Here is a 15,477-nt window from a genome sequence, read left to right as displayed (position 1 = left end):
AGAAGTCCTCCAGGACATTTGGACCACACCTTTTCAACCCATATTCTCATTCCATTTTCATCCATCCATCCTGGCATGAAGATCCCCCCCCCCTTCTTAGGGTGAATGTGAGCATAAACTGGCATGAAGATCCTCCCCCTTCTTAGGGTGAATGTGAGCATAAACTGGCATGAAGCATAACATAACGTGCACTCTTTTTTGCAGTATTTGCTCCATAAGACGCACACACTTTTCCCCCCACTTTTTTTTGGGGGGGGGGAAGTGCGTCTTATGGAGCGAAAAATATGGTATTTTCATTTATTTGAATCCACATGCTACTGTAACTCTGAAAGCAATTGTACTATCCCCCCCACCCACTGGAGTAGATGCCAACTGCTTTCCCAGGAATATGCTACTGGCCTAATCACTCCGGGGACACTTGCATGGGACAAGCTGCTGAACCTGACTCTGCCAAGGCCACCCAGCTGCCTCACCCTTCCATGCAACAGAAATCACGATGTTCCTGCTCAGCCCTGTTGGTTCAGAGGAGCAGCTTGGTTATGACCACACCACTGGCACAGGCCACCCATGTGCGGTGGCTAAGTTTGCAGGCGACACCAAACTTTTCCGAGTGGTGAAGACCAGAAGTGATTGTGAAGAGCTCCAGAAGGATCTCTCCAGACTGGCAGAATGGGCAGCAAAATGGCAGATGCGCTTCAATGTCAGTAAGTGTAAAGTCATGCACATTGGGGCAAAAAATCAAAACTTTAGATATAGGCTGATGGGTTCTGAGCTGTCTGTGACAGATCAGGAGAGAGATCTTGGGGTGGTGGTGGACACGTCGATGAAAGTGTCGACCCAATGTGCGGCGGCAGTGAAGAAGGCCAATTCTATGCTTGGGATCATTAGAAAAGGTATTGAGAACAAAACGGCTAATATTATAATACTGTTGTACAAATCGATGGTAAGGCCACACCTGGAGTATTGTGTCCAGTTCTGGTTGCCGCATCTCAAAAAGGACATAGTGGAAATGGAAAAGGTGCAAAAGAGAGCGACTAAGATGATTTCTGGGCTGGGGCACCTTATGAGGAAAGGCTATGGCGTTTGGGCCTCTTCAGTCTAGAAAAGAGGCGCCTGAGGGGGGACATCATTGAGACATACAATATTATAAAGGAGAAGGATAGAATGGAGATGCTCTTTACAATCTCACTTAACACCAGAACCAGGGGACTTCCACTAAAGTTGAGTGTTGGGAGAGTTAGGACAGACAAGAGAAAATATTTCTTTACTCAGTGTGTAGTTCGTCTGTGGAACTCCTTGCCACAGGATGTGGTGGCGGCATCTGGCCTGGTTGCCTTTAAAAGGGGATTGGACAAGTTTCTGGAGGAAAAATCCGCTACAGGTTACAAGCCATGATGTGCATATACAACCTCCTGATTTTAGAAATGGGTTATGTCAGAATGCCAGATGCAAGGGAGGGCACCAGGATGCAGGTCTCTTGTTATCAGGTGTGCTCCCTGGGGCATTTGGTGGGCCGCTGTGAGATACAGGAAGCTGGACTAGATGGGCCTATGGCCTGATCCAGCAGGGCTGTTCTTATGACCTCCCCCTCCATTCTCGCTCTCACAAACTAGAGCAGGGGTGTCAAACATAAGCAGCCTGCAGAAGCTCTTTAAGTGGTTCCTGTGATAACTGGGCTCTCTCAAGCCCTTTCAAGCTTCTGCCAAGGCTCTCTGGGAGGGAGGGAACAAGGCTCCACAAAGCAAGGAATGCTCTGGAGCAGCCATTTTCAACCACTGTGCTGTGGCACACTGGTGTGCCATGAATGGTCCCCAGGTGTGCCGCGGGAATTTGGGAGGTCATTTATTAGTAGGGCTATTGGAGGATGTGAGCCCCCCATTGAGAGTAGTGTGCCTTGTCAAAAAACCAATGATGTGCCTTAACCATTTTAGTGCCTTGCCAGTGTGCCCCGAGATGGAAAAGGTTGAAAATCACTGCTCTGGAGGAAGGAGCAGCCCAAGAGGGGGAAGGGAGATGCTGTAAGGCGATAGGAGAGCTGCGCTTGCAGAACACCTCTCTGCTGCTGAGCTGTGAAGCGACACCTCAGCAGAAGCAGCGCTGCTGAAAGGACAGCCCGCAGGTTCACTGGGCTCTCTCCTACCTCAAAAAATACGATCAAGATTTGCATATTTTCTCCTTTGTCATTTGCAGTTAATAAGTTCCTAAAGGAACACAAAGTGCTTATTTCTGGTCGTCTCCTGCTTACTGAACTCACTTCTGTTCTTCAGCAGGCAGCATGGATGCTCTTCTGCCCACTGCATGAAATGCGTTTGACACCCCTGCACTAGAGTAACAGAAGCAGGACCAGAAAACGGCCTCATCCTTGCTCTTGGCCCATTCGTCATAATTCCAGGCCTTCCAGGGCCACACCGTTGCCCTGCTGTTTCTCAGCACCAAGAGTTCTGGCATCCCCCAATCACTGCTCCTCCCTCATCCAACTAACTCAGTGTTTCCCAGGATGGGGGTTGTGACCCCCCCCCCCCCAAGGAAAAGGGCAACACTGCATCTCCCCTTAAGGAGGGAGTGGCGATGGTGGCAACGATATCTCCATATTTGCGCTGCCACCAACCAAGTAAAAAAAGGGCATTTGGGACTTAAACTGGTGGTGGCTAGTGATGTTGCAAAACCCAGGTTCTTACTGCTGCCACCACCACCACCACCACTAGGTAGGTAAGTCCAAAAAAAGGCCTTTTTTACGTAGTGACAATGTGAACGTGGAAGTACTGTCACAACCACATCGCCACCCCCATAAAGACCCTGCAAGCACATGGTGGTTCCCTATCTTTGAGTAAAGACAGGGGTCCCTGATTTATACCGTCCCCTCTGTCAAACTGAGCCGTGTTCATCCACCCTCACTATTGTTAGGTCTCTGTCATGATACCCTAAGAATCGAGAGCTACTCCTTCCAACCCCAACTAAGAGCAACCCAAGCATCCAGTGGGGACATCTTTCTCTGTAACACCCCTCCCCTTGGTGAGCTCCTGCACTCAAATGTCTCTGCCCAGAAGAATTCCCCTCCCCTTACATAAGAACAGCACCATTGGATCAGGCCATAGGGCCATCTAGTCCAGCTTCCTGTATCTCACAGTGGCCCACCAAATGCCCCAGGGAGCACACCAGATAACTAAAGATCTGCATCCTGGTGCCCTCCCTTGCATCTGGCATTCTGACATAGCCCATTTCTCAAAACAGGAGGTTGCACATACACATCATGGCTTGTAACCTGTAATGGGTTTTTCCTCCAGAAACTTGTCCAATCCTCTTTTAAAGGCGTCCAGGCCAGACACCATCATCACATCCTGTGGCAAGGAGTTCCACAGACCAACCACACGCTGAGTAAAGAAATATTCTTTTGTCTGTTCTAACTATCCCAACACTCAATTTGAGTGGATGTCCCCTGGTTCTGGTGTTATGTGAGAGTGTAAAGAGCATCTCTCTATCCACTTTATCCTTCCCATGCATAATTTTGTATGTCTCAATCATGTCCCCCCTCAGGTGCCTTTTTTCTAGACTGAAGAGCCCAAATGTTGTAGCCTTTCCTCATAGGGAAGGTGTCCCAGCACAGTAACCATCATAGTCACCCTCTTTTGCACCTTTTCCATTTCCACTATGTCCTTTTTGAGATGTGGTGACCAGAACTGGATGCAAAACTCCAGGTGTGGCCTTACCATCAATTTGAACAATGACATTATAACATTAGCTGTCTTATGCTCAGTGCCTTTCCTAATGATCCCAACCATAGAATTGGCCTTCTTCACTGCCACCATACATTGGGACGACACTATCATCAAGCTGTCCACCACCACCCCAAGATCTCTCTCCTGATCTGTTTCAGACAGCTCAGAACCCATTAGCCTATACATGAAGTTTTGATTCTTTGCCCTAATGTGCATGACTTACTTATTTACATTGAAACGCATCTGCCGTTTTGCTGCCTACTCTCCCAATTTAGAGATCCTTCTGGAGCTCCTCATAATCGCTTCTGGTCTTCACCACTTGGTAAAGTTTGGTGTCATCTGTATACTTAGCCACCTCACTGCTCAACCCTGTCTCCAGGTCATTTATGAAGAGGCTGAAGAGCACCAGTCCCAGGACAGATCCTTGGGGCACACCGCTTTTCACCTCTCTCCACTGTGAAAATTGCCCATTGATACCCACTCTCTGTTTCGTGATCTTCAACCAGTATACCTTTGCAGTATATACTTCTCCTGGGCTTATATTACTGTTGTTTTAAACAGCTTTCACGCACTCTGAAGAGATTGGACCCTCTTTACCTTCCCTTTCAACTTTTTCCTAACTAGCCTCCTCATTTGAGGGAAATCCGCCCTTCGGAAGTCAAGGGTTTTTGTGTCAGAATTGCAGCATGGTCACTGTTTTTCAATGGCTCAGTAACATTTAGTTCTCTAACCAGGTCCTGAGTGCCACACAATATTAAATCCAGAGTCGCCTGTCCTCTGCTGGGCTCCATGACTAGTTGCTCTAAAGCAGGGGTGTCCAAAGTTTTTGGCAGGAGGGCCACATCAGCTCTCTGACACTATGTTGGGGGCCGGGGGAAAAAAGAATTAATTTACATTTAAAATTTGAATAAATTTACATAAGTTTGCATAAGTGAATATATTAAAGATGAACTTATATGAATGAATGAATGGTCTTGCAATAGCTCAAGGCCTATAAAAGGCCTTGCACAAAGCAAGGCTGGCCTTTCCTTTGCTGCCGCTACTGCATCACAGACGTGAAACAGCAAGCAGTGGAAGGAGCCCTTATCTCACAGCTCACGAGAGGTCAAACAGTTGCCCTCACGCTGAGAGCAATTGCGTAGGGCCACTGTGGGCTCCAACAAATCTACAGAGGGCCAGAGGCTCATTGGAGACTGGGGGCTCTCGAGGGCCGCATTGAGAGGCCTTGAGGGCCGCAAGTGGCCCCAGGGCCGGGGTTTGGGGACCCCTGCTCTAAAGCACAGTCATTTAGTATGTCAAGAAAACCAGCCTCTTTCATGACCAGAGCATGAATTGACCTGTTGATGTGAGAATTACTGAAGTCCCCCATGATTACAACCCTGTCCCTCCTCGACACCTCCCTGATCTGTTTCCTCATTTCAAGGTCCCTTTCTGGTCCGGAGAACGGTAGCATGCCCCCACTATTACATCGTTCCTCGAACCTGATAACACAAGCCAACACACATTTTGCTTCCTTAAACATTACACCAATTCCTGTGTATATTTGGGGTGTCAGTTCCAAAAATGGCACCTGTTTTGCCCTATCATGTCTAATTTTGGAGACACGGCATAGCCTCTTTAGTGACTGGTTCAAGTAGCTTCCTCATGAGGAAGCCTACACCATGTCTTCCTCATGAGGAAGCTGCTTGAACCATTCACTACGGAGGCTATACTATATCTCCAAAACTAGACGTAATAGGGCAAAACGGATGCCATTTTTGGAATTCATATCAAACCACCATAAAGTTTGGGAAAAACTTTTCTGACTCTCAATTTTGTAGGCCTGTGTAATTTAACCAACAGCGACTCTATGGTGGAGTCGGACCCGCCTTCAATCTCTACTTTGCTGGATTCCATCCCTTCTTTAACATAGATGGCCACCCCACCACCAACACGCCCCTCTGTACCTCCTATAGATATAGCCCGGGATTGCGGTATCCCACTGGTTCTCCGCATTCTGCCATGTTTCCGTTATGTCTACTATGTCAATATTTTCCCTAGTCATCAAACATTCCAGTTTTCTCATCTTTGCTCGGAGACTTTGGGCATTAGCATAAAAGTACTTGTATACAAAGTTCCCCAAGATGGGCTGCTTATTCTTTCCTTGCAGTCTCTCATTTTGCTGGACAGGCTATCACATCCCATCATGTTTCCACTCCCAATTCCTACTCCTACTCTATCCCTGCCTTGTTCTTCTCTAACCTCCCCATCCTCATGCCACAGGAATGAAAAGTCCCGAACCGGATACCCCTCAGCTCCTGTCGGCTTTCTCCCAGGGTTGTTTAAAAGCTGCTCTGCCACCTTTTTAACACTATGCCACCTTTTTAATATTATTATATTATGCCTTCCCAGCAGAGATTATTGCACACCATCTTTATGCTCCTCCTGGGTATGATGCAGGCCTCCTGTCTGCTCCTCCTCCTGGTCCAAGCGCTGCAGCTGCTCTTCCACGTCTGCAGGGACCTCCACCTCCAGCAAGTTCTCCATCCCAGCTTCAGGCTCATCTCCAATCAGGACCTGCTCAGGGCAAGCAGACCCAGAACATTTCAGAGGCAGTAAAGGGACCAGCCTGCCCAACCCATAGTAGACACACAGCCCAACCCAAGACTTTATCTCCAGGCAGTAACTGCGTCCCACACACCCAGTCTATCCAAAGGTTTTACAGAGGAAAAGCCGTGCAAAGGGCCGAAAGATGAGGGCCCTGCACTCAAGAAAAGACAGGTCCTCTCAGCCCCAATGCATCCAGTTGATGCTCAGGCTCTTCTCCAGAGTCCAGCCCCTCAATCACTATAGAGGCGCCTCCACCTGCCACCACTGCCCACAGCACCAGCTCCTCTACGCCTCAACATGGCCACTGTGTCCCACTGTCCCTTTTCTTCCAAGCCAAATGCCACCGCTCCCTTCAGGCTTCTTGCACAGGGCAGACATTTGGAATTCTTCCTCCCAAGCTAGCTGAGAAGCAAAACCTTATGCAGTGTTTTAGTGGAAGAGGTGAGCGCAGTTTCCTGCCAAGGCCCTGACAGCTTCCTCCCCCATGTCAGTGCCGACAGGTCAGCACTCACAATGCAGTGCTCTGCTGCACCCTCCAGGCCTGGGTGATGTCAGGATACTGGGCAGGGAATGCTTAACTACTCCCTCCTCTCTGCTTACCTGGATCAGCTTCTCGCAGGCAGCCAGGACGCCAGGGTCCGCTTCCCACCTGTGCAGTTCCCGCAAGATGAAGTAAGTGCCTTTCTCCCGTACAAGCTGCCGCCCCGGCTTTGTGGCTGTCAGCTGCAAAAGAGCATGGAAAACAGGGACAGGAGTAGCACTACAGAAGCCAAATCTTGCCTATGAATTGGAGGAGCCTTACTGGTGTCACGGGGGAGGGGGCTGGAGATCCACCAAGATTATGCGCTGGGGCCCTAGTGAAAGAAGATGGGCAAAAGCAGGAGGGCAGAAGGTCTGGTCCAGCCTCTGTTTGCCTGAAGATAACCTCCGAAGGTTGCCAGTGCGAGGCCACAAGCACCGTGAATCGGGAGACCTTGAAGCAGCTGACAAGCCAAGCAGAGTTATTCCACCTGCCCTTTGGTGTGAGCAAAGAAGCGTCTTCCCTCCATGTGAGAGATGGAGGAGCTGCTTGTCAGCTTGTACGGGAGGAAACTGGAGACCAGATGTGATACCAGATCAGAAAGATCCATCTGAAATGTTGTGGTTCTTGAAAGATAGAACTTTCACCAGCCCACCAGATAGAACAGATAGAAAGATAGAACAGCCCACCAGAGGACAGGTGACTCTGGATTTAATTTTGTGCGGTACGCAGGACCTGGTTAGAGATGTAAACGTTACTGAGCCATTGGGGAACAGTGATCATGCTGCGATCCGTTTTGACGTGCACGTTGGGGGAAGAATACCAGGCAAATCTCTAACAAAAACCCTTGACTTCCGACGGGCGGACTTCCCTCAAATGAGGAGGCTGGTTAGAAGGAGGTTGAAAGGGAGGGTAAAAAGAGTCCAGTCTCTCCAGAGTGCATGGAGGCTGCTTAAAACAACAGTAATAGAGGCCCAGCAGAGGTGTATACCGCAAAGAAAGAAGGGTTCCACTAAATCCAGGAGAGTGCCCGCATGGCTAACCAGCCAAGTTAGAGAGGCTGTGAAGGGCAAGGAAGCTTCCTTCCGTAAATGGAAGTCTTGCCCTAATGAAGAGAATAAAAAGGAACATAAACTGTGGCAAAAGAAATGTAAGAAGGTGATAGGGGAGGCCAAGCGAGACTATGAGGAACGCATGGCCAGCAACATTAAGGGGAATAATAAAAGCTTCTTCAAATATGTTAGAAGCAGGAAACCCGCCAGAGAAGCGGTTGGCCCTCTGGATGGTGAGGGAGGGAAAGGGGAGATAAAAGGAGACTTAGAGATGGCAGAGAAATTAAATGAGTTCTTTGCATCTGTCTTCACGGCAGAAGACCTCGGGCAGATACCGCTGCCCGAACGGCCCCTCCTAACCGAGGAGTTAAGTCAGATAGAGGTTAAAAGAGAAGATGTTTCAGACCTCATTGATAAATTAAAGATCAATAAGTCACCGGGCCCTGATGGCATACACCCAAGGGTTATTAAGGAATTGAAGAATGAAGTTGCAGATCTCTTGACTAAGGTATGCAACTTGTCCCTCAAAACGGCCACGGTACCAGAAGATTGGAGGATAGCAAATGTCACGCCTATTTTTAAAAAGGGAAAGAGGGGGGACCCGGGAAACTATAGGCCGGTCAGCCTAACATCCATACCGGGTAAGATGGTGGAATGCCTCATCAAAGATAGGATCTCAAAACACATAGATGAACAGGCCTTGCTGAGGGAGAGTCAGCATGGCTTCTGTAAGGGTAAGTCTTGCCTCACAAACCTTATAGAATTCTTTGAAAAGGTCAACAGGCATGTGGATGCGGGAGAACCCGTGGACATTATATATCTGGACTTTCAGAAGGCGTTTGACACGGTCCCTCACCAAAGGCTACTGAAAAAACTCCACAGTCAGGGAATTAGAGGACAGGTCCTCTCGTGGATTGAGAACTGGTTGGAGGCCAGGAAGCAGAGAGTGGGTGTCAATGGGCAATTTTCACAATGGAGAGAGGTGAAAAGCGGTGTGCCCCAAGGATCTGTCCTGGGACCGGTGCTTTTCAACCTCTTCATAAATGACCTGGAGACAGGGTTGAGCAGTGAAGTGGCTAAGTTTGCAGACGACACCAAACTTTTCCGAGTGGTGAAGACCAGAAGTGATTGTGAGGAGCTCCAGAAGGATCTCTCCAGACTGGCAGAATGGGCAGCAAAATGGCAGATGCGCTTCAATGTCAGTAAGTGTAAAGTCATGCACATTGGGGCAAAAAATCAAAACTTTAGATATAGGCTGATGGGTTCTGAGCTGTCTGTGACAGATCAGGAGAGAGATCTTGGGGTGGTGGTGGACAGGTCGATGAAAGTGTCGACCCAATGTGCGGCGGCAGTGAAGAAGGCCAATTCTATGCTTGGGATCATTAGGAAGGGTATTGAGAACAAAACGGCTAATATTATAATGCCGTTGTACAAATCGATAGTAAGGCCACACCTGGAGTATTGTGTCCAGTTCTGGTCGCCGCATCTCAAAAAAGACATAGTGGAAATGGAAAAGGTGCAAAAGAGAGCGACTAAGCTGATTACGGGGCTGGGGCACCTTCCTTATGAGGAAAGGCTACGGCGTTTGGGCCTCTTCAGCCTAGAAAAGAGACGCTTGAGGGGGGACATGATTGAGACATACAAAATTATGCAGGGGATGGACAGAGTAGATAGGGAGATGCTCTTTACACTCTCACATAATACCAGAACCAGGGGACATCCACTCAAATTGAGTGTTGGGCGGGTTAGGACAGACAAAAGAAAATATTTCTTTACTCAGCGTGTGGTCGGTCTGTGGAACTCCTTGCCACAGGATGTGGTGCTGGCGTCTAGCCTAGACGCCTTTAAAAGGGGATTGGACGAGTTTCTGGAGGAAAAATCCATTATGGGGTACAAGCCATGATGTGTATGCGCAACCTCCTGATTTTAGGAATGGGTTAAGTCAGAATGCCAGATGTAGGGGAGAGCACCAGGACGAGGTCTCTTGTTATCTGGTGTGCTCCCTGGGGCATTTGGTGAGCCGCTGTGAGATACAGGAAGCTGGACTAGATGGGCCTATGGCCTGATCCAGTGGGGCTGTTCTTATGTTCTTATGTTCTTATGTTCTTAACTTTTCTTCAATTGTAAAAATCCCTATGGGGATTTAGAACAGCCTGTCCATGTAAACCGCCTTGAATTAAAGTCTGCAGAGAAATCTGACGACCAAGAAAGGCAGTATATGCTGTAGATACTCTCCTACAGTACGTGAAAATTTTTGCCAAGTAACCAAGCTCCAATTCTCACTTCGCCTGATCTCCAGGTCAATCAGAGGGCAGAGCCTTTCAACTCTGAACAGTTTCCTTTCTCAAGCGGCAGACAGGCACCAAGTTTCTCAAGCAGCAGGCAGGCACAGCTCCTTAGAAGCAATTGGTTAACCTTTTATTCTCCTTCCTTCTGCTATAGCCTGGTTCTGCTTGGCAAATGCTTGCAAAGCAGGTCTGTTTTTTGAAACACCAGGATGGGAATCCTCCTTTCCATATGAAGCAGGCTATAATTCAACACACCCTTACTTAAGAATAACACCCATGGAAAGCAGTGGGTCTACTTCTGAGTAAAAAGGGTTGCAAATATATGCAGCTGCATCTCTCTGCTGTGAATTGAATTGCACACTCCCAGTTATGTGTTATGGGTTGTATGTTGTACGTAGAGCTTCTGGCTTAACACACCAGACACCTTAAAGGTGGATTTGATTCCTGGTTCTCCTGCAGTGGTTCCCAACCTTTTTCACTTGCCTATCCCTTGGCAGCCCATTTCCATAAATTGTACCCTTCATATTAGCAAAATGTTCGTAATTAATAATACAAGCCCTCATCTCCTCTATATGAAAGCCCAGACTTCGTGTATTTATCACAGTGTTTTCTCTTTTTATCTGTTTGAAGTACAGAAGACTTTGCCTTTGCACTGTTTTGCACCAGAAGTGTGCTGAGAAATTCTGGGTGATTGATCACTTTCCATATTATGTTTCAGCTTTTTTACTGTGCTGGTTTTCAATCACTGGTTCATACATGAATTGATGACCAAAAACTAGCAATTGGTGGGGCTTTCACAGCATTCTGTGCTGTGGAGCATTCTGGAGCATGACCTGCCTTTTTCTACCATTATTCCATTTTTTTTCAAGTACCCCTAAAGGTCCTGTTGAGTGTCCCTGGGAGTACATGAATACCAGGTTGGGATCCACTGTTTTACTGGTATGTTGTTTACACTACACTTACTCTGATAGTGCTTACAAAAAGGTGATGAAGACCAGAATTTAAAAAGAATAAAAATGCATCTTATGGTCTTTTACTGTGTTTTTAATAAATTAGAGACTACAGTTCTTAGGTAATAATTAGTGGTAGGTTATTTTCAGGATCTGCCCTCGGGTAAAATCAGACAAAACTATAGTCAGACACCCCCCTAAGTTTAGCCCCCGACTTATCCGAGGGTCATAGAAAATTCCATGATTGTTGGCTCAAACCCAGCCCTCAGCTTATCTGTAGGATTGACTTATAGGCGAGTGTCTGCGGTGAATGCCTGTATTATTATTTCATCATCATTATTAAAAGTCTGGTCTTTCTCTTGGGGCCTCCACAGAATGGCCACATTTTCAGCCACAACTGTAAGTGAACCAATGGCAGGAATCTGACAACTGTTATGCTGGGGATGGAGGCACAATTCCTGTGCCCTTAAAATCACAATCTAATCCTGCTGCCTCATTTCTACTGTCAAGAACTCTGTAAGGATCCATGCATCAGAGAGTGCCACTGACCAGGTAAATCTATTTGGGAAGGGCCTCAGATCAGCCTGCCCAACAAAACAAGAGGCGCTGCTGTTCAGCCACTCACTGCCACCTGCACTTCCCCCACCCCCACATCTCTCTGTTGGGTCTACATGCCAGGCCCAGCCACAGCTGCACAGACACGGCACCTCAACAGTTCCAGTGAGATCACAGCTTCCTATTCCGCTCTCAACTGCAGAGATTCTTCTGTGGGTTTCTTGGGGCCCTCATTTCTTTTCAGGGCACCTGCTTTCCCTTTCCCTGTAAGCGGAAAAACTATGTTGCGTTTAGTATACGCGCAAATGCCTGCAAGACACCTGCAAGCATTGGAGCTGCTCCTTCCCAATGCCTAAATCATGAATGCATGCTTTACTGCCATGTTTCTGGGCAGTGGGGCCTGGTCCACATTTGAAATTGCCAAGCTCAGGAAGAACCCATCGCTGTTGCTTAAGCTCATCAGAACTCTGTGTAGAGGAAAGTCCCCACCTGCTAACTTTTGAGTACTGAGCATCATATAAACACCTGTGCCTTCTAATTGTATGATGTTCACATGTTGCTTTCATGAACTCCAGCCACTGAGCCTTGCTTGCCACATGGACATCTAACCATTGCAGGGGTCTTGTATCCAAAACAGTGAGGAACCTGCAATGAGGGGACCCACAACCAGCATAAAACCCAACCTCTACAGTCAGCAGCAATTCAGCAGGGTTGCAGAGGGCAACATTATTCCTCCCAAGATCCTCTAAGCTTTCAGGGATGCTTGGAAAAGCAACATAGGAACAAAGGTTCGTCCCTTGCTGAGGGACAGTCAGCATGGCTTCTGTAAGGGTAAGTCTTGCCTCACAAACCTTATAGAATTCTTTGAAAAGGTCAACAGGCATGTGGATGTGGGAGAACCCGTGGACATTATATATCTGGACTTTCAGAAGGCGTTTGACACAGTACCTCACCAAAGGCTACTGAAAAAACTCCACAATCAGGGAATTGGAGGACAGGTCCTCTCGTGGATTGAGAACTGGTTGGAGGCCAGGAAGCAGAGAGTGGGTGTCAATGGGAAATTTTCACAATGGAGAGAGGTGAAAAGCGGTGTGCCCCAAGGATCTGTCCTGGGACCAGTGCTCTTCAACCTCTTCATAAATGACCTGGAGACAGGGTTGAAGAGTGAAGTGGCTAAGTTTGCAGACGACACCAAACTTTTCCGAGTGGTGAAGACCAGAAGTGATTGTGAGGAGCTCCAGAAGGATCAAATATGTTAGAAGCAGGAAACCCGCCAGAGAAGCGGTTGGCCCTCTGGATGGTGAGGGAGGGAAAGGGGAGATAAAAGGAGACTTAGAGATGGCAGAGAAATTAAATGAGTTCTTTGCATCTGTCTTCACGGCAGAAGACCTCGGGCAGATACCGCTGCCCGAACGGCCCCTCCTAACCGAGGAGTTAAGTCAGATAGAGGTTAAAAGAGAAGATGTTTCAGACCTCATTGATAAATTAAAGATCAATAAGTCACCGGGCCCTGATGGCATACACCCAAGGGTTATTAAGGAATTGAAGAATGAAGTTGCAGATCTCTTGACTAAGGTATGCAACTTGTCCCTCAAAACGGCCACGGTGCCAGAAGATTGGAGGATAGCAAATGTCACGCCTATTTTTAAAAAGGGAAAGAGGGGGGACCCGGGAAACTATAGGCCGGTCAGCCTAACATCTATACCGGGTAAGATGGTGGAATGCCTCATCAAAGATAGGATCTCAAAACACACAGACGAACAGGCCTTGCTGAGGGAGAGTCAGCATGGCTTCTGTAAGGGTAAGTCTTGCCTCACAAACCTTATAGAATTCTTTGAAAAGGTCAACAGGCATGTGGATGCGGGAGAATCCGTGGACATTATATATCTGGACTTTCAGAAGGCGTTTGACACGGTCCCTCACCAAAGGCTACTGAAAAAACTCCACAGTCAGGGAATTAGAGGTCAGGTCCTCTCGTGGATTGAGAACTGGTTGGAGGCCAGGAAGCAGAGAGTGGGTGTCAATGGGCAATTTTCACAATGGAGAGAGGTGAAAAGCGGTGTGCCCCAAGGATCTGTCCTGGGACCGGTGCTTTTCAACCTCTTCATAAATGACCTGGAGACAGGGTTGAGCAGTGAAGTGGCTAAGTTTGCAGATGACACCAAACTTTTCCGAGTGGTAAAGACCAGAAGTGATTGTGAGGAGCTCCAGAAGGATCTCTCCAGACTGGCAGAATGGGCAGCAAAATGGCAGATGCGCTTCAATGTCAGTAAGTGTAAAGTCATGCACATTGGGGCAAAAAATCAAAACTTTAGATATAGGCTGATGGGTTCTGAGCTGTCTGTGACAGATCAGGAGAGAGATCTTGGGGTGGTGGTGGACAGGTCGATGAAAGTGTCGACCCAATGTGCGGCGGCAGTGAAGAAGGCCAATTCTATGCTTGGGATCATTAGGAAGGGTATTGAGAACAAAACGGTTAGTATTATAATGCCGTTGTACAAATCTATGGTAAGGCCACACCTGGAGTATTGTGTCCAGTTCTGGTCGCCGCATCTCAAAAAAGACATAGTGGAAATGGAAAAGATGCAAAAGAGAGCGACTAAGATGATTACGGGGCTGGGGCACCTTCCTTATGAGGAAAGGCTACAGCGTTTGGGCCTCTTCAGCCTAGAAAAGAGACGCTTGAGGGGGGACATGATTGAGACATACAAAATTATGCAGGGGATGGACAGAGTGGATAGGGAGATGCTCTTTACACTCTCACATAATACCAGAACCAGGGGACATCCACTAAAATTGAGTGTTGGGCGGGTTAGGACAGACAAAAGAAAATATTTCTTTACTCAGCGTGTGGTCGGTCTGTGGAACTCCTTGCCACAGGATGTGGTGCTGGCGTCTAGCCTAGACACCTTTAAAAGGGGATTGGACGAGTTTCTGGAGGAAAAATCCATTATGGGGTACAAGCCATGATGTGTATGCGCAACCTCCTGATTTTAGGAATGGGTTAAGTCAGAATGCCAGATGTAGGGGAGAGCACCAGGATGAGGTCTCTTGTTATCTGGTGTGCTCCCTGGGGCATTTGGTGGGCCGCTGTGAGATACAGGAAGCTGGACTAGATGGGCCTATGGCCTGATCCAGTGGGGCTGTTCTTATGTTCTTATCTCTCCAGACTGGCAGAATGGGCAGCAAAATGGCAGATGCGCTTCAATATTAGTAAGTGTAAAGTCATGCACACTGGGGCAAAAAATCAAAACTTTAGATATAGGCTGATGGGTTCTGAGCTGTCTGTGACAGATCAGGAGAGAGATCTTGGGGTGGTAGTGGACACATCGATGAAAGTGTCGACCCAATGTGCGGCGGCAGTGAAGAAGGCCAATTCTATGCTTGGGATCATTAGGAAGGGTATTGAGAACAAAACGGCTAGTATTATATTGCCATTGTACAAATCTATGGTAAGGCCACACCTGGAGTATTGTGTCCAGTTCTGGTCGCCACATCTCAAAAAAGACATAGTGGAAATGGAAAAGGTGCAAACGAGAGCGACTAAGATGATTACGGGGCTGGGGCACCTTCCTTATGAGGAAAGGCTACGGCGTTTGGTCCTCTTCAGCCTAGAAAAGAGATGCCTGAGGGGGGACATGATTGAGACATACAAAATTATGCAAGGGATGGACAGAGTGGATAGGGAGATGCTCTTTACACTCACATAACACCAGAACCAGGGGACATCCACTCAAATTGAGTGTTGGACGGGTTAGGACAGACAAAAGAAAATATTTCTTTACTCAGCGTGTGGTCGGTCTGTGG

The 15,477-nt window shown here is 47.8% G+C and overlaps 1 protein-coding gene across 2 annotated transcripts in view; it reads right to left on the bottom strand.

Moving 5' to 3' along the window:
* HGH1 (HGH1 homolog) overlaps positions 1-15,477 on the bottom strand; it is a 33,816-nt gene that overhangs the window by 16,131 nt on the left and 2,208 nt on the right. For both annotated transcript variants that reach the window (XM_066625337.1, XM_066625338.1), the window contains exons 5-6: positions 6,906-7,028; positions 6,125-6,272 (exon numbers count right to left, since the gene is read on the bottom strand). In XM_066625337.1, coding sequence (XP_066481434.1) covers positions 6,125-6,272; positions 6,906-7,028 — 271 coding nt within the window. The remainder of the gene's footprint in view (positions 1-6,124; positions 6,273-6,905; positions 7,029-15,477) is intronic.

This window comes from Tiliqua scincoides, chromosome 4 (genome assembly GCF_035046505.1).
Source record: "Tiliqua scincoides isolate rTilSci1 chromosome 4, rTilSci1.hap2, whole genome shotgun sequence".
Classification (NCBI taxonomy): domain Eukaryota; kingdom Metazoa; phylum Chordata; class Lepidosauria; order Squamata; family Scincidae; genus Tiliqua; species Tiliqua scincoides.
This window is presented reverse-complemented; position numbering and strand designations above follow the sequence as displayed.